This window comes from Bombina bombina, chromosome 2 (genome assembly GCF_027579735.1).
Source record: "Bombina bombina isolate aBomBom1 chromosome 2, aBomBom1.pri, whole genome shotgun sequence".
NCBI classification, from domain to species: Eukaryota; Metazoa; Chordata; class Amphibia; order Anura; family Bombinatoridae; genus Bombina; species Bombina bombina.
In genome coordinates, this window is record NC_069500.1 from 1,000,968,785 (window position 1) to 1,000,991,409 (window position 22,625).

The 22,625-nt window shown below is 42.0% G+C and overlaps 1 protein-coding gene across 4 annotated transcripts in view; it reads left to right on the forward strand.

Annotated features, from left to right (window-relative positions):
* The window catches only part of ALPK1 (alpha kinase 1), a 527,820-nt gene that overhangs the window by 301,410 nt on the left and 203,785 nt on the right, over positions 1 to 22,625 (forward strand). For all 4 annotated transcript variants that reach the window (XM_053703556.1, XM_053703555.1, XM_053703557.1 and 1 more), the window contains exon 4: positions 1,919 to 2,073. In XM_053703556.1, coding sequence (XP_053559531.1) covers positions 1,919 to 2,073 — 155 coding nt within the window. The remainder of the gene's footprint in view (positions 1 to 1,918; positions 2,074 to 22,625) is intronic.

Here is a 22,625-nt window from a genome sequence, read left to right on the forward strand (position 1 = left end):
CAGCAATGAAGCATTAAAGGAACATATTAGTATAAAAATAAAATGCCCTATTGTGTTAGAACGTTTTATTTTTAAAGCAATTCACTTATTTTAATATGTTTAATTCCCTCTGAAGGGCTAAAAAAACAAAATCAAAAGTTGTTTCCTGGAACACCCTATTCTGCACCATATGAGGATACAGCCAGTGATTGGAGCATATGCATGTATACTTCTCATTTGTTCACCAGACTTATTCTCTGCAGTGGCAACTTTGACCACATAACGTACTTATTTGCAAGGATAAATATTTAGTAAAAAAAAACTATTTTGCTTTAAAATGAAAATACTTTTATGAAATAGAACCTTTTATGTTTTACCCCAGAATATCTCACTAAATTACAAAAGATTGCCATACAAAATACATTTTGAAAAGCTTTGAACTGTTTATCTTATCTCCTCTGATGTGAGTAACTAGGAAGAGCTAAAAATAGTCCCTGCACTGATCAGAATCCTGCATGATCTACTCCAGGCTCTCAAGGGAAGTTTCAGTGTTAAATTACAGGAAAAAGCTGGTAATATAAGTAACAAAAATCCATAATTATACATGTTATGGTGAATTATATTTTACATTTACGTAAAATTTTAACTTTAAGGATTTGGATACAGCACGTAATTATCTAAGGGACAGTCTGCTCCAGAATTTTTGTTGTTTAAAATTATACTGTATATACTCCTTTATTACCCATTCCCTAGTTTTGCATAACCAACACAGTTATACTGTATTACCTTGTATCTAAGCCTCTGCAGACTGCCCCCTTATTTCAGTTCTTTTGACAGACTTGCATTTTAGACAATCACTGCCCTCTCATAAGTAACTCCACGGGCATGAGTACAATATTATCTATATGGCACACATGAACTGACACCCTCTAGCTGTGAAAAACTGACACATGCATTGAGATAAGAGGCAGACTTCAAGGGCTTAGAAATTAGCATATGAGACTACCTAGGTTTAGTTTTCAACTAAGAATACCAAGAGAACAAAGCAAATTTCATGATAAAATTGAATTGGAAAGTTGTTTAAAATTGTATCTGAATCATGAATTTTTAATCTTGACTAGACTGCCCAGTTAAGAGACTGTTCAACTGACTTCTATTATCAAATTACCTTTGTTGTTTTGATATCCTTTGTTGAAAAGCATACCTAGGTAAGCTCAGGAGCAGCAATGCACTATTGGGAACTAGGTGGGGGCTATACACATGTATCTTGTCATTGTCTCCTTAGATTGTTCCATTAGGTCCAAGTAATCACAGTTACATGCAAAGAACAGAGCAATAATACAATCCCTAAAATGTCAGAGCATTTAATCTTTAAACTTATATCTTCCTCAAAGAACAGACAGATTTTGTTTGAATTCTAGACGGACTTTCCACCATGCAACTGAGTATTTAGATTTCAATATATTATTTAAGACACACAAAAAATAAAGAGTCAGCGATTTTAGCCATAACAATTAGCATAGGACCTGACAATAAACATATAGAGCGCCTGCAGCTATGTTCTTAAGTGGTGCCTTAAAAAACATTATGTGCAAGGGAAAATGAGATATTTTGCTATTGATTACAAAGTTGACACACTTCCTGAAAGAGTAAAAGACCATTTTCAATGTCCCCTCATTCATTGACAGTTACCTAAATGTTCTACTTCCTTCTAAAAAAACTTTTTAATGGCTGATTGCCTCAATTTACCTGGGAGGCAGAACAAAATAGATGACAGACATTGTCCTATTATTAGTCTTTGTGGTGGAAAGCAGCAATGTGCAGGAAGGTGTGTGGGAAAGTGAGTGCTTCTCATGTAAGATTCCCAGCACCGCATTGGCAAATGAATCATCTCTTCATTTGCTGGAGATTTCATTACATGCACTTTGACCTTTTTCAGCTTTACTCCCAGATGATCTGAGGACCCTAATCCAAGAGGCAAAGGAAATGAAGTGGCCCTTTGTGCCAGAGAGGTGGCAGTACAAACAGGCTGTTGGTCCAGAAGACAAAACAAACCTACAAGATCTGATCAATCCGAGGTTGCATGACTTACTGGTATGAATCAATTCACCTGTCTCTTATGGCTTCTCCTTTTCACACGTAGTATAAGTGCATTACTTGAAGGCAATAACACATGTAGAGCTACATGCTGCTTTCTGTCTGTTTATCTAGCTATCTGTATCTAACTATCTATCTTTCTGTCTACTATTGTTTTAATTGTTCTAAATCTGAAATTAGTTTATACACAGCTAAACATGTGCAGCTATATACTGTGTGTGTATATACTGTATATAGATATATACAGGGAGTGCAGAATTATTAGGCAAGTTGTATTTTTGAGGATTAATTTTATTATTGAACAACAACCATGTTCTCAATGAACCCAAAAAACTCATTAATATCAAAGCTGAATAGTTTTGGAAGTAGTTTTTAATTTGTTTTTAGTTATAGCTATTTTAGGGGGATATCTGTGTGTGCAGGTGACTATTACTGTGCATAATTATTAGGCAACGTAACAAAAAACAAATATATACCCATTTCAATTATTTATTTTTACCAGTGAAACCAATATAACATCTCAACATTCACAAATATACATTTCTGACATTCAAAAACAAAACAAAAACAAATCAGTGACCAATATAGCCACCTTTCTTTGCAAGGACACTCAAAAGCCTGCCATCCATGGATTCTGTCAGTGTTTTGATCTGTTCACCATCAACATTGCGTGCAGCAGCAACCACAGCCTCCCAGACACTGTTCAGAGAGGTGTACTGTTTTCCCTCCTTGTAAATCTCACATTTGATGATGGACCACAGGTTCTCAATGGGGTTCAGATCAGGTGAACAAGGAGGCCATGTCATTAGATTTTCTTCTTTTATACCCTTTCTTGCCAGCCAAGCTGTGGAGTACTTGGACGCGTGTGATGGAGCATTGTCCTGCATGAAAATCATGTTTTTCTTGAAGGATGCAGACTTCTTCCTGTACCACTGCTTGAAGAAGGTGTCTTCCAGAAACTGGCAGTAGGACTGGGAGTTGAGCTTGACTCCATCCTCAACCCGAAAAGGCCCCACAAGCTCATCTTTGATGATACCAGCCCAAACCAGTACTCCACCTCCACCTTGCTGGCGTCTGAGTCGGACTGGAGCTCTCTGCCCTTTACCAATCCAGCCACGGGCCTATCCATCTGGCCCATCAAGACTCACTCTCATTTCATCAGTCCATAAAACCTTAGAAAAATCAGTCTTGAGATATTTCTTGGCCCAGTCTTGACGTTTCAGCTTGTGTGTCTTGTTCAGTGGTGGTTGTCTTTCAGCCTTTCTTACCTTGGCCATGTCTCTGAGTATTGCACACCTTGTGCTTTTGGGCACTCCAGTGATGTTGCAGCTCTGAAATATGGCCAAACTGGTGGCAAGTGGCATGTTAGCAGCTGCACGCTTGACTTTTCTCAGTTCATGGGCAGTTATTTTGCGCCTTGGTTTTTCCACACGCTTCTTGCGACCCTGTTGACTATTTTGAATGAAACGCTTGATTGTTCGATGATCACGCTTCAGAAGCTTTGCAATTTTAAGAGTGCTGCATCCCTCTGCAAGATATCTCACTATTTCTCCAACATAGGTGTGTCCGGTCCACGGCGTCATCCTTACTTGTGGGATATTCTCTTCCCCAACAGGAAATGGCAAAGAGCCCAGCAAAGCTGGTCACATGATCCCTCCTAGGCTCCGCCTACCCCAGTCATTCTCTTTGCCGTTGTACAGGCAACATCTCCACGGAGATGGCTTAGAGTTTTTTAGTGTTTAACTGTAGTTTTTCATTATTCAATCAAGAGTTTGTTATTTTCAAATAGTGCTGGTACGTACTATTTACTCAGAAACAGAAAAGAGATGAAGAATTCTGTTTGTATGAGGAAAATGATTTTAGCAACCGTAACTAAAATCCATGGCTGTTCCACACAGGACTGTTGAGAGCAATTAACTTCAGTTGGGGGAACAGTTTGCAGTCCTTTGCTGCTTGAGGTATGACACATTCTAACAAGACGATGTAATGCTGGAAGCTGTCATTTTCCCTATGGGATCCGGTAAGCCATGTTTATTACGATTGTAAATAAGGGCTTCACAAGGGCTTATTTAGACTGTAGACCTTTTTTGGGCTAAATCGATTGATATTAACACTTATTTAGCCTTGAGGAATCATTTATTCTGGGTATTTTGATATAATAATATCGGCAGGCACTGTTTTAGACACCTTCTTCTTTAGGGGCTTTCCCAAAGCATAGGCAGAGTCTCATTTTCGCGCCGGTGTTGCGCACTTGTTTTTGAGAGGCATGGCATGCAGTCGCATGTGAGAGGAGCTCTGATACTTATAAAAGACTTCTGAAGGCGTCATTTGGTATCGTATTCCCCTTTGGGTTTGGTTGGGTCTCAGCAAAGCAGATACCAGGGACTGTAAAGGGGTTAAAGCTTAAAACGGCTCCGGTTCCGTTATTTTAAGGGTTAAAGCTTCCAAAATTGGTGTGCAATATTTTCAAGGCTTTAAGACACTGTGGTGAAAGTTTGGTGAATTTTGAACAATTCCTTCATGTTTTTTCGCAATTGCAGTAATAAAGTGTGTTCAGTTTAAAATTTAAAGTGACAGTAACGGTTTTATTTCAAAACGTTTTTTGTACTTTCTTATCAAGTTTATGCCTGTTTAACATGTCTGAACTACCAGATAGACTGTGTTCTGAATGTGGGGAAGCCAGAATTCCTATTCATTTAAATAAATGTGATTTATGTGATAATGACAATGATGCCCAAGATGATTCCTCAAGTGAGGGGAGTAAGCATGGTACTGCATCATTCCCTCCTTCGTCTACACGAGTCTTGCCCACTCAGGAGGCCCCTAGTACATCTAGCGCGCCAATACTCCTTACTATGCAACAATTAACGGCTGTAATGGATAATTCTGTCAAAAACATTTTAGCCAAAATGAACCCTTGTCAGCGTAAGCGTGGATGCTCTGTTTTAGTTACTGAAGAGCATGACGACGCTGATATTAATATCTCTGAAGGGCCCCTAACCCAATCTGAGGGGGCCAGGGAGGTTTTGTCTGAGGGAGAAATTACTGATTTAGGGAACATTTCTCAGCAGGCTGAATCTGATGTGATTACTTTTAAATTTAAATTGGAACATCTCCGCATTTTGCTTAAGGAGGTATTATCCACTCTGGATGATTGTGAAAATTTGGTCATCCCAGAGAAACTATGTAAAATGGACAAGTTCCTAGAGGTGCCGGGGCTCCCAGAAGCTTTTCCTATACCCAAGCGGGTGGCGGACATTGTTAATAAAGAATGGGAAAGGCCCGGTATTCCTTTCGTCCCTCCCCCCATATTTAAAAAATTGTTTCCTATGGTCGACCCCAGAAAGGACTTATGGCAGTCAGTCCCCAAGGTCGAGGGAGCGGTTTCTACTTTAAACAAACGCACCACTATTCCCATAGAGGATAGTTGTGCTTTCAAAGATCCTATGGATAAAAAATTAGAAGGTTTGCTTAAAAAGATGTTTGTTCAGCAGGGTTACCTTCTACAACCCATTTCATGCATTGTCCCTGTCACTACAGCCGCATATTTCTGGTTTGATGAACTGATTAAGGTGCTCGATAGTGACTCTCCTCCTTATGAGGAGATTATGGACAGAGTCAATGCTCTCAAATTGGCTAATTCTTTCACTCTAGACGCCTCTTTGCAATTGGCTAAGTTAGCGGCTAAGTATTCTGGGTTTGCTATTGTGGCGCGCAGAGCGCTTTGGTTGAAATCTTGGTCGGCTGATGCGTCTTCCAAGAACAAGCTACTAAACATTCCTTTCAAGGGGAAAACGCTGTTTGGTCCTGACTTGAAAGAGATTATCTCTGATATCACTGGGGGTAAGGGCCATGCCCTTCCTCAGGATCGGCCTTTCAAGGCAAAAAATAGACCTAATTTTCGTCCCTTTCGTAAAAACGGACCAGCCCAAGGTGCTACGTCCTCTAAGCAAGAGGGTAATACTTCTCAGGCCAAGCCAGCTTGGAGACCAATGCAAGGCTGGAACAAGGGAAAGCAGGCCAAGAAACCTGCCACTGCTACCAAGACAGCATGAAATATTGGCCCCCGATCCGGGACCGGATCTGGTGGGGGGCAGACTCTCTCTCTTCGCTCAGGCTTGGGCAAGAGATGTTCTGGATCCTTGGGCGCTAGAAATAGTCTCCCAGGGTTATCTTCTGGAATTCAAGGGACTTCCCCCAAGGGGGAGGTTCCACAGGTCTCAGTTGTCTTCAGACCACATAAAAAGACAGGCGTTCTTACATTGTGTAGAAGACCTGTTAAAAATGGGAGTGATTCATCCTGTTCCATTGAGAGAACAAGGGATGGGGTTCTACTCCAATCTGTTCATAGTTCCCAAAAAAGAGGGAACGTTCAGACCAATCCTAGATCTCAAGATCTTAAACAAATTTCTCAAGGTCCCATCGTTCAAGATGGAAACCATTCGAACTATCCTTCCTTCCATCCAGGAAGGTCAATTCATGACCACGGTGGATTTAAAGGATGCGTATCTACATATTCCTATCCACAAGGAACATCATCGGTTCCTAAGGTTTGCATTCCTGGACAAACATTACCAGTTCGTGGCGCTTCCTTTCGGATTAGCCACTGCTCCAAGGATTTTCACAAAGGTACTAGGGTCCCTTCTAGCGGTGCTAAGACCAAGGGGCATTGCAGTAGTACCTTACCTGGACGACATTCTGATTCAAGCGTCGTCCCTCCCTCGAGCAAAGGCTCACACGGACATCGTCCTGGCCTTTCTCAGATCTCACGGCTGGAAAGTGAACGTGGAAAAGAGTTCTCTATCCCCGTCAACAAGGGTTCCCTTCTTGGGAACAATTATAGACTCCTCAGAAATGAGGATTTTTCTAACAGAGGCCAGAAAGACAAAACTTCTGGACTCTTGTCGAATACTTCATTCCGTTCCTCTTCCTTCCGTAGCTCAGTGCATGGAAGTGATCGGGTTGATGGTAGCGGCAATGGACATAGTTCCTTTTGCGCGCATTCATCTAAGACCATTACAACTGTGCATGCTCAGTCAGTGGAATGGGGACTATACAGACTTGTCTCCAAAGATACAAGTAAATCAGAGGACCAGAGACTCACTCCGTTGGTGGCTGTCCCTGGACAACCTGTCACGAGGGATGACATTCCGCAGACCAGAGTGGGTCATTGTCACGACCGACGCCAGTCTGATGGGCTGGGGCGCGGTCTGGGGATCCCTGAAAGCTCAGGGTCTTTGGTCTCGGGAAGAATCTCTTCTACCGATAAATATTCTGGAACTGAGAGCGATATTCAATGCTCTCAAGGCTTGGCCTCAGCTAGCGAGGACCAAGTTCATACGGTTTCAATCAGACAACATGACGACTGTTGCGTACATCAACCATCAGGGGGGAACAAGGAGTTCCCTAGCGATGGAAGAAGTGACCAAGATTATTCTATGGGCGGAGTCTCACTCCTGCCACCTGTCTGCTATCCACATCCCGGGAGTGGAAAATTGGGAAGCGGATTTTCTGAGTCGTCAGACATTGCATCCGGGGGAGTGGGAACTCCATCCGGAAATCTTTGCCCAAGTCACTCAACTATGGGGCATTCCAGACATGGATCTGATGGCCTCTCGTCAGAACTTCAAAGTTCCTTGCTACGGGTCCAGATCCAGGGATCCCAAGGCGGCTCTAGTGGATGCACTAGTAGCACCTTGGACCTTCAAACTAGCTTATGTGTTCCCGCCGTTTCCCCTCATCCCCAGGCTGGTAGCCAGGATCAATCAGGAGAGGGCGTCGGTGATCTTGATAGCTCCTGCGTGGCCACGCAGGACTTGGTATGCAGATCTGGTGAATATGTCATCGGCTCCACCTTGGAAGCTACCTTTGAGACGAGACCTTCTTGTTCAGGGTCCGTTCGAACATCCGAATCTGGTTTCACTCCAGCTGACTGCTTGGAGATTGAACGCTTGATTTTATCGAAGCGAGGTTTCTCAGATTCTGTTATCGATACTCTTGTTCAGGCCAGAAAGCCTGTAACTAGAAAGATTTACCACAAAATTTGGAAAAAATATATCTGTTGGTGTGAATCTAAAGGATTCCCTTGGGACAAGGTTAAGATTCCTAGGATTCTATCCTTCCTTCAAGAAGGATTGGAAAAAGGATTATCGGCAAGTTCCCTGAAGGGACAGATTTCTGCCTTGTCGGTGTTACTTCACAAAAAACTGGCAGCTGTGCCAGATGTTCAAGCCTTTGTTCAGGCTCTGGTTAGAATCAAGCCTGTTTACAAACCTTTGACTCCTCCTTGGAGTCTCAATTTAGTTCTTTCAGTTCTTCAGGGGGTTCCGTTTGAACCCTTACATTCCGTTGATATTAAGTTATTATCTTGGAAAGTTTTGTTTTTAGTTGCAATTTCTTCTGCTAGAAGAGTTTCAGAATTATCTGCTCTGCAGTGTTCTCCTCCTTATCTGGTGTTCCATGCAGATAAGGTGGTTTTACGTACTAAACCTGGTTTTCTTCCAAAAGTTGTTTCTAACAAAAACATTAACCAGGAGATTATCGTACCTTCTCTGTGTCCGAAACCAGTTTCAAAGAAGGAACGCTTGTTGCACAATTTGGATGTTGTTCGCGCTCTAAAATTCTATTTAGATGCTACAAAGGATTTTAGACAAACATCTTCCTTGTTTGTTGTTTATTCAGGTAAAAGGAGAGGTCAAAAAGCAACTTCTACCTCTCTCTCCTTTTGGATTAAAAGCATCATCAGATTGGCTTACGAGACTGCCGGACGGCAGCCTCCCGAAAGAATCACAGCTCATTCCACTAGGGCTGTGGCTTCCACATGGGCCTTCAAGAACGAGGCTTCTGTTGATCAGATATGTAGGGCAGCGACTTGGTCTTCACTGCACACTTTTACCAAATTTTACAAGTTTGATACTTTTGCTTCTTCTGAGGCTATTTTTGGGAGAAAGGTTTTGCAAGCCGTGGTGCCTTCCATTTAGGTGACCTGATTTGCTCCCTCCCTTCATCCGTGTCCTAAAGCTTTGGTATTGGTTCCCACAAGTAAGGATGACGCCGTGGACCGGACACACCTATGTTGGAGAAAACAGAATTTATGTTTACCTGATAAATTTCTTTCTCCAACGGTGTGTCCGGTCCACGGCCCGCCCTGGTTTTTTAATCAGGTCTGATAATTTATTTTCTTTAACTACAGTCACCACGGTACCATATGGTTTCTCCTATGCTATTATTCCTCCTTAACGTCGGTCGAATGACTGGGGTAGGCGGAGCCTAGGAGGGATCATGTGACCAGCTTTGCTGGGCTCTTTGCCATTTCCTGTTGGGGAAGAGAATATCCCACAAGTAAGGATGACGCCGTGGACCGGACACACCGTTGGAGAAAGAAATTTATCAGGTAAACATAAATTCTGTTTTTTGACTTTTCTGAGCCTGTCAAGTCCTTCTTTTGACCCATTTTGCCAAAGGAAAGGAAGTTGCCTAATAATTATGCACACCTGATAAAGGGTGTTGATGTCATTAGACCACACCCCTTCTCATTACAGAGATGCACATCACCTAATATGCTTAATTGGTAGTACTATACAGCTTGGAGTAAGACAACATGCATAAAGAGGATGATGTGGTCAAAATACTCATTTGCCTAATAATTCTGCACTCCCTGTATATATATGTGTGTGTGTATATATATATATATTTATGTGTTTGTATATATATATATATGTGTGTGTGTGTGTGTGTGTGTATATATATATATATATATATATATAATGTGCCACTCAACTTGCAGCTACAATATTCATGTGAACTTTATTATTAATAAATACTAAATCTTCACATGTAAATATTGCTACTGGATTGATGAAAGGGTTAAAAGTACAGTCCAATTCTTATGAGGGCTTGGGCACTATATGCAACCCATTGAGTAATACTGGTTGTGTTTAATTGATTTAGAGTTAATAAATTATCCATGATGCAAAAATAGAAAACAAAAAACATGACAACTATTATTTAAAAAATCATTGTGACTGTATAAATGCTACCTCATCATGTACATTTTACTAAATTAATTCTTAAAGGGACACAAAAGTATGTATTTAAGGTAAGTATATTTTGAAAGAATTTACATTTTATTAATAGAGTGGAGAACCTCTGTTTAAGCGTCTTGCTGTTTAATTCCCTCAGTGTGTGTGCTTATGTGAATTACTCTAATGCTAATGCACTGTGGCTGAGCTCTGTAGCAACTCGAGGGTTGCAGGTTCGATCCCCGTCGAGGTCCACTCAGCCTTTCATCCTTCTGAGGTCGATAAAATGAGCAGCGCCTTGAGACCCTTGCGGTGATTAGCCGCGCTTTACAAATACCCAATACATACATACATACTCCTGTATTGAATATGGATGGGCTGTAAGTGGGTCTGGAGCCAACCAAGAACTGACATAGATCTAATTCACGGAAGTGTGCATTTGAGGGGCAATGGAAAAAGCTGGTGGAATAAATACTATCAGCATTCCCAAACTTAAGAAAGATAAATAGGTATAATAAATCATAGTCTGTATGTAAAGTGCGAGTGTTTTATTCTTAATTATATGAAAGACTATAGAAAATATAAATTTCTTCTATAAGGTACGACGAGTCCACGGATTCATCCTTTACTTGTGGGATATTATCCTCCTGCTAACAAGAAATGGCAAAGAGCACCACAGCAGAGCTGTCTATATAGCTCCTCCCTTAGCTCCACCCCCCAGTCATTCTCTTTGCCTATTCTAAGTACTAGGAAGGATAAAGTGAAAGAGGTGATAAAATATTAGTTTCTCCAACATTGGTGTGTCCGGTCCACGGCGTCATCCATAACTTGTGGGAAATATTCTCTTCCCCAACAGGAAATGGCAAAGAGCACAGCAAAAGCTGTCCATATAGTCCCTCCTAGGCTCCGCCCACCCCAGTCATTCTTTTTGCCGCTGAACAAGCAGCATCTCCACGGAGATGGTGAAGAGTATGTGGTGTTTAGTTGTAGTTTTTTATTCTACTATCAAGAGTTTGTTATTTTAAAATAGTGCTGGTATGTACTATTTACTCTGAAACAGAAAAAGATGAAGAGTTCTGTTTGTGAGAGGAATCTGATTTTAGCAGCAGTAACTAAAATCGTTTGCTGTTTCCACATAGGACTGTTGAGATGAGATAACTTCAGTTGGGGGAAACAGTTGGCAGACTTTTCTGCTTAAGGTATGACTAGCCATTTTCTTAGTCTCAAACAGAATAAAGGGCTTAATATGGGCTATAAAACTGGTAGACACTTTTATGGGCTAGATCGCTTTATTTGGGCATTTTATACAGCTTGATGTTGAAATTCACACTTTATAACTTTGGGGAACGTTTTTTTTACGTCAGGCACTGGTTTAGACACCTTCCCAGTCAGGAAGGGCCTTCTATGTAGTAGGCAGAGCCTCATTTTCGCGCCATTACTGCGCAGTTACTTTTGAGAGCAGGACATTCAGCTGCATGTGTGTGGGTCTGGAAGTAGTTGAAAAGGTTCCTAGAAGGCTTCATTTGGTATCGTATACCCCCCTGGGTTTGGTAAAGTCGCAGCAAAGGCTGTAGCTGGGACTGTAGAGGGGTTAAAACTGTAAACGGCTCCGGTTTCGTCATTTTAAGGATTAAAGGTCTGAAATTTGGGGTGCAATGCTTTGAATGCTTTAAGACACTGTGGTTAAAATTGAACAATTCCTTCATAGTTTTTCACATATTCAGTAAAAAAGTGTGCCCTGTTTAAAATTTAAAGAGACAGTAACGGTTTTGTTTTAAAACGGTTTTTGTATTTTATTGACAAGTTTAAGCCTGTTTAACATGTCTGTGCCTTCAGATAAACTATGTTCTGTATGTATGGAAGCCAATGTGTCTCCCCCTTCAAAATTGTGTGATAATTGTGCCATAGCGTCCAAACAAAGTAAGGACAGTACTGCCACAGATAGTAAAGTTGCCCAAGATGATTCATCAGATGAAGGGAGTAGACATAGTTCTACATCATCTCCTTCTGTGTCTACACCAGTTTTGCCCACGCAGGAGACCCCTAGTACTTCTAGCGCGCCAATGCTTGTTACTATGCAACAATTGACGGCAGTAATGGATAACTCCATAGCAAATATTTTATCCAAAATGCCTGCATTTCAGAGAAAGCGCGATTGCTCTGTTTTAAACACTGTAGAGCAGGAGGGCGCTGATGATAATTGCTCTGTCATACCCTCACACCAATCTGAAGTGGCCATGAGGGAGGTTTTGTCAGATGGGGAAATTTCTGATTCAGGTAGAATTTCTCAACAGGCAGAACCTGATGATGTGACATTTAAATTTAAATTAGAGCATCTCCGCGCACTGCTTAAGGAGGTGCTATCTACTCTGGATGATTGTGACAACCTGGTCATTCCAGAAAAATTGTGCAAGATGGACAAGTTCCTAGAGGTTCCGGTGCACCCCGACGCCTTTCCTATACCCAAGCGGGTGGCGGACATAGTGAATAAGGAGTGGGAGAAGCCTGGTATACCTTTTGTCCCCCCTCCTATATTTAAGAAATTATTTCCTATGGTCGACCCCAGAAAGGACTTATGGCAGACAGTCCCTAAGGTCGAGGGGGCAGTTTCTACACTAGCTAAGCGCACTACTATTCCTATCGAGGATAATTGTGCTTTCAAAGATCCTATGGATAAAAAATTGGAGGGTTTGCTTAAAAAGATTTTTGTACAGCAAGGTTACCTCCTGCAACCTATTTCGTGCATTATTCCTGTCACTACAGCAGCGTGGTTCTGGTTCGAGGAACTAGAAAAGTCGCTCAGTAGAGAGACTCCGTATGAGGAGGTTATGGACAGAATTCACGCACTTATGTTAGCTAATTCCTTTATTTTAGATGCCGCTTTGCAGTTAGCTAGATTAGCGGCGAAAAATTCAGGGTTTGCAATTGTGGCGCGCAGAGAGCTCTGGCTAAAGTCTTGGTCAGCGGATGTATCTTCCAAGACAAAATTGCTTAATATCCCTTTCAAGGGTAAAACACTTTTTGGGCCAGAATTGAAAGAGATTATCCCAGACATCACTGGGGGTAAGGGCCACGTCCTCCCACAAGATAGGCCTTTCAAGGCCAAGAATAAGTCTAATTTTCGTTCCTTTCGCAATTTCAGGAACGGACCGGCCTCCAACTCTGCAGCCTCTAGACAAGAGGGTAATGCTTTGCAAACCAAACCAGCTTGGAAACCGATGCAAGGCTGGAACAAGGGTAAACAGGCCAAGAGCGTAGAAACAGATTTCAGGAGTCGCAGGTGAGGTCAATTCAAAAATAGCATTTATTCAGGTAAAACAGGTCACAGAATGGTGGAAACAGCCCTCCAGTGATACAAGCTTACGCGTTTAGGCTACATGCCGTAATCATAGCTCATACACTCCCTTCATACTCTGGGCTTTAAAAAGGGGGTAAAAACATTTTATTGGCTGTAATGGCTGTGGCCGGGTTAACTACTTCCTTCCCGGTAGAACAAACATTGCATACACAAACCAGTTTGCTAGTGCAATGTTTTTAGAAACCTCTGTCTTTCTGTGACTAAGTTCAAATGTAAAACTTAAATAATTGGTGAACTAAGTTATGTTACTATTGTTAATGTGAATGATACTTATCAAGTGAACTAAGGGTGACACTATTATGCACGCTTAGAAATTTCTAAATTTATATCTGACATTGTCTAGTTGTAATTTCTAAATTCTTCCTTCGTTTCGTATTTTAAGGCTTCAAAAGTACTTATGAAGCTCACTAAAGCTAGTTGGCTAATATTGTCATCCCTCAGTATTGAGCACCACTAAAATAACCCCCAAAACTAGTCTGTTATGAAATTCTAATACTATAATGCAAGGGTTACTTATTTTTTCTTTCTTTCCCTTTTCTTTAAAAGAGGCCATATTCAGTTATGCTACCATATGACTAAATTAAATGTCCATGGTCATAGTTCATTTGAATACACTTGGTAACCCTCAGAAATTAAATTATTAATACAGACTGAATCACAGATTTTATAAATGATGTGTTGGAAGATTATTTAAATGTTTATTTCAGATATTAAGGCGTGCTATATTAAATCCAATGATTGATGAGGTCATAGGCCGAATTTAGGCCTGTTGGAGACCTTGTTTTTAATTTGAAGATCCAAAATATCTCCTTTTTGGCAAGCACAGATTCCCTATCTCCCCCTCTTCGCCCCGCTTCTATAGTCTCAATAATTGTCCATTTAAAATAAGTATTATCTTTATTGTGGAACATTTTGAAATGTTGGACGAGGGGGGTAGTTAGAAGGCCCGCCTTGATATCCAATAAATGCTCCCTGATGCGGACCCGTGCCTCCCTTGTGGTCATGCCTACATATAGTAGATTGCATGCCACACAGCCCGCTAAGTAAATTACAAAGATATTTCTGCAATTCATGCATTTGTCATGTTTGTACTCAGTGCCTGTTGTGCTGCATCTGAATCCATGCCTGCCAATAGGTGTTCACATGCTTTGCATGTAGAATTATGACACCTGAAAACACCCTTGCATCTAAGCCAAGAGCTTCTTTGTTCTCTCTGTTTACTTTTTAATTGTGTAGGTGCCAATAGATTGCCCATAGTGACTCCCTTTCTAAAGGAACATTTGCAGCCTTGCTCTATCACACTGGCTAATGAGTCATCTGCTGCTAATAGTCTGTAGTGTTTTCTTATTATTTGACATATTTTATTGTATTGGGTACTGTAGTCTGTTACAAAATAAATCTGGTCATTATTGGACACATTTGTTTCCGATTTCTCCAATAATTGTTTTCTACTAGAGCAGGATACCTCCTTCTTAATTTTGTTGATCTCAGACAGTTTGTACCCTCTTGCCTTCAGGCGATCAGTTAACTTTTCAGCATGTAGTTCATACTGCTTAGAGTCACTGCAATTGCGCTTCAGTCGGGTAAACTGACCCTTTGCAACCAATCTAAAAACCTGTTTAGGATGGCTGCTCCTGGCGTGGAGTAGAGTGTTGCCTGTTATTGGTTTTCTGAAGACTTTAGTAACTACTCCAACCTCGGGAATACCTCTCAAAGTGAGGTCCAGAAAATTTATCTGTTGTTTATTTAGTTCAAAAGTGAACTCCAACCCGAAGTCGTTGTGATTTAACCAATTCACAAAAGACTTGGCTTCTTCCCCTGTGCCTCTCCACACCAGGAGCAGATCATCAATGTAACGCCGGTAGAATTGGATATTTCTCCTGAAGGGGTTCTCATCCCCATAGATGCGGGACAGCTCCCACCATCCCATGTAGAGATTGGCGAAAGAGGGCGCAAACTTCGCGCCCATTGCTGTCCCGCATCTCTGGAGATAAAACACCCCCTCAAAGGAGAAATAGTTGTGTGTCAATAGGAACTGTACAACCCTTAGTACATAATTAACTCATCCGAAAGGCCAGTTTGTCTTCTCAGAAAAAATTCAATAGCCTCTAATCCCCTATTATGCGGCATAGAGGTATATAGGGCTTTGACGTCTATTGTAAGCCACAAGTCTGAATCTTGCCATTCCATGTTCTCCATCAAGTTAAGAACGTGTGTTGTGTCCTGTAAAAAGCTAGTTAATTTGCCTACCAAGGGTTGTAACAACCCGTCCAACCGCTGTGAGGTTCTTTCCAATAAAGATCCAATACCACTTACGATGGGTCTACCCGTGACCCCCTCCAGGGACTTGTGAACCTTAGGTAAATGGTTAAAAATGGGGATCACTGGGTTCTCCACCTGGAGGAACTCACAGGTAGACCCATCCAGAATGCCTAATTCCCTGCCATCATCCAGGATCTGTGCTAATTCCTTTTTGTATTTGTTGGTCGGATCACCTCTCAAAACTTCATAGAACCTGCTATTCAGCAGCTGTCTTTCCGCTTCTGCAACAAATTGGGCTCTTGACATTACCACCACCGAACCACCCTTATCTGCATTCCTAATCACCAAATTTTCATTGGTTTGAAGCTTCTTCAGAGCTTCCCTTTCCTTGAAATTTAGATTATGCTGATTAAAAGGGGTGGTCTGGTGTAGTAACGTCAAGTCCCGTTCAACTCTTGCTTGGAAAGTTTCTAATGCATCCCCTCTGCATTGTATTGGATAGAAACTAGAGGCTGATTTAAATGTTGGTAACTGCACCTCTGGTGTGTGTTCATTTACCCTTCCTTCATAAGCTAGTGTATCCAAATTTACAATATCACATTCCTCAACAAAGGGGAGCTTTTCAGTGTTCATCTTAGGTGTTCCCTGGTGTGGTGTCTTTTTCTCCATATTTTCCCTATAGAAAAATTTCCGTACAGTTAGCCCTCTGATTAATTTATTGACGTCAATCAATGTATTGAATAAGTTAAACTTCTGTGATGGGACGAATCCCAATCCCAGGCTTAATACTTTAATTTCCATATTTGACAATACATGATCAGACAAGTTAATCACATTTATGTCATTCATTGATATTTGCTCACATTCCTGCCCCGTCTGGTAGATTGACGGTTCTGCCTTGGCCGGCCTGACTGAACTCCTATCCCTTTCCCCCCTCCCTCTGGTTCCTTGGGGGGAAGACAAAAAACCTGTTCTAAATCTCGTTTGTCACTTTTGTCAGTTCTTGCTTCTCTGTCAACCTGAGGCTGTCCTGCAACCGGCATTTCATCAGGGGTATATTTTAATATCCCCTGATGTTGTTTTTTCAAAATGGGTGGCATAATTGTACTGGAAGATTTTGATCTTACTGCCACAGGCCCAGAGGGCAGGGTGGCTGGAACATTAGAAGTCTCAATATAGTCCTCCCCCCCTGATGCTGAACTATCATCAAAAGATTCAGCTTCACTCTCAGAGAACTGTACCTTCTTAGGAGTCTGAGGATTATTCTCCCTATTGTCCCTATTGTTGGGGAAACCTCTACCCCTGCCTCTACCACGTGACCTGTTGTAGGCTCTTCGGCCTTCAAACCTGTCCTTCCTATTCCAGACAAAGACTCTATTGTTATCGTAGTCAGACTGGTCTCTTAGATACTTGTTATGTTTAGTCGTAATTAGTAAAACCTTACTTTCCGTTAGAGTTTTCTGCAAAATGCCATCATACTTGGGGTATTCTAAGGCCCCCCTCCTCTGATTTAATTCCACCTGAATCGTCTCTATTTGTAGAGTAATAACATCTAAGGACTTTGTTTTATATGTAACCAGAAGAGTCATTAGGCGGAGTGAACAATCGGACAATACTAAATTCCAATCATTAATAAAATCACAATCCTCAGACTGAAAGGTAGGGAACTTATTTACCCTAAGCCCCCTGGGTATAATCTTCAGTTCCTGGTACTTGTTGAGGGTCATAATGTCCCATCTTAGTTTACTTTCTCTAAGTAATAAAAATTCCATTTCCTCAAACAGTTTAGCTAGAGAAAATTTTGACCTGTCAGTACAAAAAAACCTCCTCTAAATCGTGAGTACTATTTTCTCTTTCATAAAAGGGTTTTAAGGAGAAATAATCTCTACTTTCGTTTGTTGTAGTTAGTTCCATCATTAATGACTTTTCAAATCTCCTACTGTTTTGATTGTACTCTCCAATATAACCTATCACTTGCCCTTAATAAATACTGGGACATACAAAATATTGCAACAATCTCTGCCTGCTGCTGCTACCAAAACAGCATGAAGGAGTAGCCCCCGATCCGGGACCGGATCTAGTAGGGGGCAGACTCTCTCTCTTCGCTCAGGCTTGGGCAAGAGATGTTCAGGATCCCTGGGCACTAGAAATAGTTTCTCAGGGTTATCTTCTGGAATTCAAGGAACTACCCCCAAGGGGAAGGTTCCACATGTCTCACTTATCTTCAAACCAAATAAAGACACAGGCATTCTTACATTGTGTAGAAGACCTGTTAAAAATGGGAGTGATACACCCAGTTCCAACTGTGGAACAAGGAATGGGGTTTTACTCAAATCTGTTTGTAGTTTCCAAAAAAGAGGGAACTTTCAGACCAATTCTGGATTTAAAGATTCTAAACAAATTTCTCAGAGTGCCATCGTTCAAAATGGAAACTATTCGAACGATTTTACCTACAATCCAGGAGGGTCAATTTATGACTACCGTGGATCTAAAGGATGCGTATCTACATATTCCTATCCACAAAGATCATCATCAGTTCCTAAGGTTCGCCTTTCTGGACAAACATTACCAGTTTGTGGCTCTCCCATTCGGGCTAGCCACTGCTCCAAGGATTTTCACAAAGGTACTCGGGTCCCTTCTAGCGGTTCTAAGACCAAGGGGCATTGCAGTGGCACCTTACTTGGACGACATTCTGATACAAGCGTCGTCTCTTTCAAAGGCAAAGGCTCACACAGACATTGTTCTGGCCTTTCTCAGATCTCACGGGTGGAAGGTGAACATAGAAAAGAGTTCCCTGTCTCCGTCGACAAGAGTTCCTTTCTTGGGGACAATAATAGATTCTTTAGAAATGAAGATTTTCCTGACAGATGTCAGAAAGTCAAAACTTCTAAACGCTTGTCAAGTTCTTCACTCTGTTCCACGACCTTCCATAGCTCAGTGCATGGAAGTAGTAGGGTTGATGGTTGCAGCAATGGACATAGTTCCTTTTGCGCAAATTCATCTAAGACCATTACAACTGTGCATGCTGAAACAGTGGAATGGGGACTATACAGACTTGTCTCCAGTGATTCAAGTAGATCAGAAGACCAGAGACTCACTCCGTTGGTGGCTAACCCAGGATCACCTGTCCCAGGGAATGAGCTTCCGCAGACCAGAGTGGGTCATCGTCACGACCGACGCCAGTCTAGTGGGCTGGGGCGCGGTCTGGGACTCCCTGAAAGCTCAGGGTCTATGGTCTCGGGAAGAGTCTCTTCTCCCGATAAACATTCTGGAACTGAGAGCGATATTCAATACTCTCAGGGCTTGGCCTCAACTAGCAAAGGCCAGATTCATAAGATTCCAATCAGACAACATGACGACTGTTGCTTACATCAACCATCAGGGGGGAACAAGAAGTTCCCTGGCGATGAGAGAAGTGACCAAAATCATAAAATGGGCGGAGGATCACTCCTGCCACCTATCTGCGATCCACATCCCAGGAGTGGAAAACTGGGAGGCGGATTATCTGAGTCGTCAGACATTCCATCCGGGGGAGTGGGAACTCCACCCGGAGATATTTGGCCAGTTGACTCAATTATGGGGCATTCCAGACATGGATCTGATGGCGTCTCGTCAGAACTTCAAGGTTCCTTGCTACGGGTCCAGATCCAGGGATCCCAAGGCGACTCTAGTGGATGCATTAGTAGCGCCTTGGGCCTTCAACCTAGCTTATGTGTTTCCACCGTTTCCTCTCATTCCCAGGCTGGTAGCCAGGATCAAACAGGAGAGGGCCTCGGTGATCTTGATAGCTCCTGCGTGGCCACGCAGGACTTGGTATGCAGACCTGGTGAATATGTCATCGGCTTCACCATGGAAGCTACCTTTGAGACAGGATCTTCTAGTACAGGGTCCATTCGAACATCCAAATCTAGTTTCCCTCCAGCTGACGGCTTGGAAATTGAACGCTTGATTTTATCTAAGCGTGGGTTTTCGGATTCTGTGATAGATACTCTGGTACAAGCCAGAAAACCTGTAACTAGAAAGATTTACCATAAAATATGGAAAAGATATATCTGTTGGTGTGAATCCAAGGGATTCTCATGGAGTAAGATCAAAATTCCTAGGATCCTTTCCTTTCTCCAAGAAGGTTTGGATAAGAGATTATCAGCGAGTTCTCTAAAGGGACAGATTTCTGCTTTATCTGTCTTGTTACACAAATGACTGGCAGCCATGCCAGATGTTCAAGCTTTTGTTCAGGCTTTGGTCAGGATCAAGCCTGTTTACAGACCTTTGACTCCTCCCTGGAGTCTGAATTTAGTTCTTTCAGTTCTTCAAGGGGTTCCGTTTGAACCTCTACATTCCATAGATATCAAGATGTTATCTTGGAAAGTTCTGTTTTTGGTTGCTATTTCTTCTGCTAGAAGAGTTTCTGAGTTATCTGCTCTGCAGTGTAATCCGCCCTATCTGGTGTTCCATTCAGATAAGGTTGTTTTGCGTACTAAACCTGGTTTCCTTCCAAAGGTTGTTTCCAACAAGAATATTAACCAGGAAATAGTTGTGCCTTCTTTGTGTCCGAATCCAGTTTCAAAGAAGGAACGTTTGTTACACAATTTAGATGTAGTTCATGCTTTAAAGTTCTATTTAGAAGCAACAAAGGATTTCAGACAAACGTCTTCTCTGTTTATCGTTTATTCTGGCAACAGGAGAGGTCAAAAAGCTACTGCTACCTCTCTATCCTTTTGGCTGAAAAGCATCATCCGATTGGCTTATGAGACTGCCGGACGGCAATCTCCCGAACGCATCACAGCTCACTCTACTAGGGCTGTGGCTTCCACATGGGCCTTCAAGAACGAGGCTTCTGTTGATCAGATATGTAAGGCAGCGACTTGGTATTCCCTGCACACTTTTGCCAAATTCTACAAATTTGATACTTTTGCTTCTTCGGAGGCTATTTTTGGGAGAAAGGTTTTGCAAGCCGTGGTGCCTTCCGTTTAGGTAACCTGATTGGCTCCCTCCCTTCATCCGTGTCCTAAAGCTTTGGTATTGGTTCCCACAAGTTATGGATGACGCCGTGGACCGGACACACCAATGTTGGAGAAAACAGAATTTATGCTTACCTGATTACTTTCTCCAACGGTGTGTCCGGTCCACGGCCCGCCCTGGTTTTTTTAATCAGGTTTGATGAATTTCTTTCTTTAACTACAGTCACCACGGCACCCTATGGTTTCTCCTGTTTTTCTCCTGTCCGTCGGTCGAATGATTGGGGTGGGCGGAGCTTAGGAGGGACTATATGGACAGCTTTTGCTGTGCTCTTTGCCATTTCCTGTTGGGGAAGAGAATATTTCCCACAAGTTATGGATGACGCCGTGGACCGGACACACCGTTGGAGAAAGTAATTTATCAGGTAAGCATAAATTCTGTTTTTTAATTTCTTCAAGCAAGAGTTTTTTGTTTTAAATGGTACCTGTGTGTACTATTTACTCTCAGGCAGCAGATGGATGAAAACTTCTGCCTGGAGGATGATGATCTTAGCATTTGTAACTAAGATCCAGTGCAGTTCCCACAGAGGCTGAGGAGTACAAGAAACTTCAGTGTGAGGAACGTTTTCATGCTATATAGCAGTGAGGTATGTTCAGTCATTTTTTCTGGAGACAATGTGTATTTCAGAAAGGCTGACAGTATCCCCATGAGGGTAAGGGTAAGCAGTAATCCTAAGAGCTATAGAAAGGCATTACTAAGCTTGCATAAGGGGCTAATCAAAAAATGGTTGACACAGAGTTTTTGAATGTTTGTGGACAAACGTTTTATGAACTGGGAGTGCTTTTAACGTTTTGTGGGCAATAACGTTTTTTTGGCCAACTTTATTGAGGGTACACTTGGCTTATTATTTGGGTCTCAGAACCCACATGGCTAGTTTAAAAACGCTCTGGTGCGGTTCTTTGAGGCTGTAGTGACATCAAGTGAGATGGGAGGGGCCTTTTTTCGCGCCTCAGATGCGCAGTTGTTTTCACTCAGCAAGCTCCAACTCCTGAGGGCCCTTGTGAATGTTTTGGGCCAAATCGAAGCTTTAACCCCATATTTACAAAGCAGGGCTGTGGCGAGGTGCTGGGGGTGTTTTTTCCGGATTTAGGCCTGATTTCAATCCGGTTTGCACATTAAGGGGTTAAATGTTTTATTTTCTTGTGGGACAATCTTAACTACACAAATTGAGTCTGCTATCAAAAAATTGGAAAGTTTGGTGCACTTTAAAGCAGTTTTGCAGAACGTGTATGCTTTTTTTCTCTTAAAGGCGCAGTACCCTTTTTTAAGATTGTTGTTTTTTCACTAAATAAAGTGTTTTTCAATCTTGTTTGAAGTCATTACTAGCCTGTTCAACATGTCTGACATTGAGGAAAGTCATTGTTCAATATGTTTAGAAGTCATTGTGGAACCCCCACTTAGAATGTGTCCACTTAGAATGTGTCCCTCATACACTGAAAGGTCAATAAATTGCAAAGAACATATTTTAGCTACTAAAAATATGTTGCAGGATGATTCTCAGTCAGAAGGGAATCAGGTTATGCCATCTAATTCTCCCCAAGTGTCACAACCATTAACGCCCGCACAAGCGACGCCAAGTACTTCTAGTGCGTCTAATTCTTTCACCCTGCAAGATATGGCTGCAGTTATGAATACTACCCTCACAGAGGTTTTATCTAAGCTGCCTGGGTTGCAGGGGAAGCGCAGTAGGTCTGGTGTGAGAACAAATGCTGAGCCCTCTGACGCTTTATTACCCATATCCGATATACCCTCACAATGTTCTGAGTTGGGGGTGAGGGATTTGCTGTCTGAGGGAGAGATTTCTGATTCAGGAAAGATGTTCCCTCAGACAGACTCAGATATGACGGCTTTTAAATTTAAACTAGAACATCTCCGCTTGTTGCTCAGGG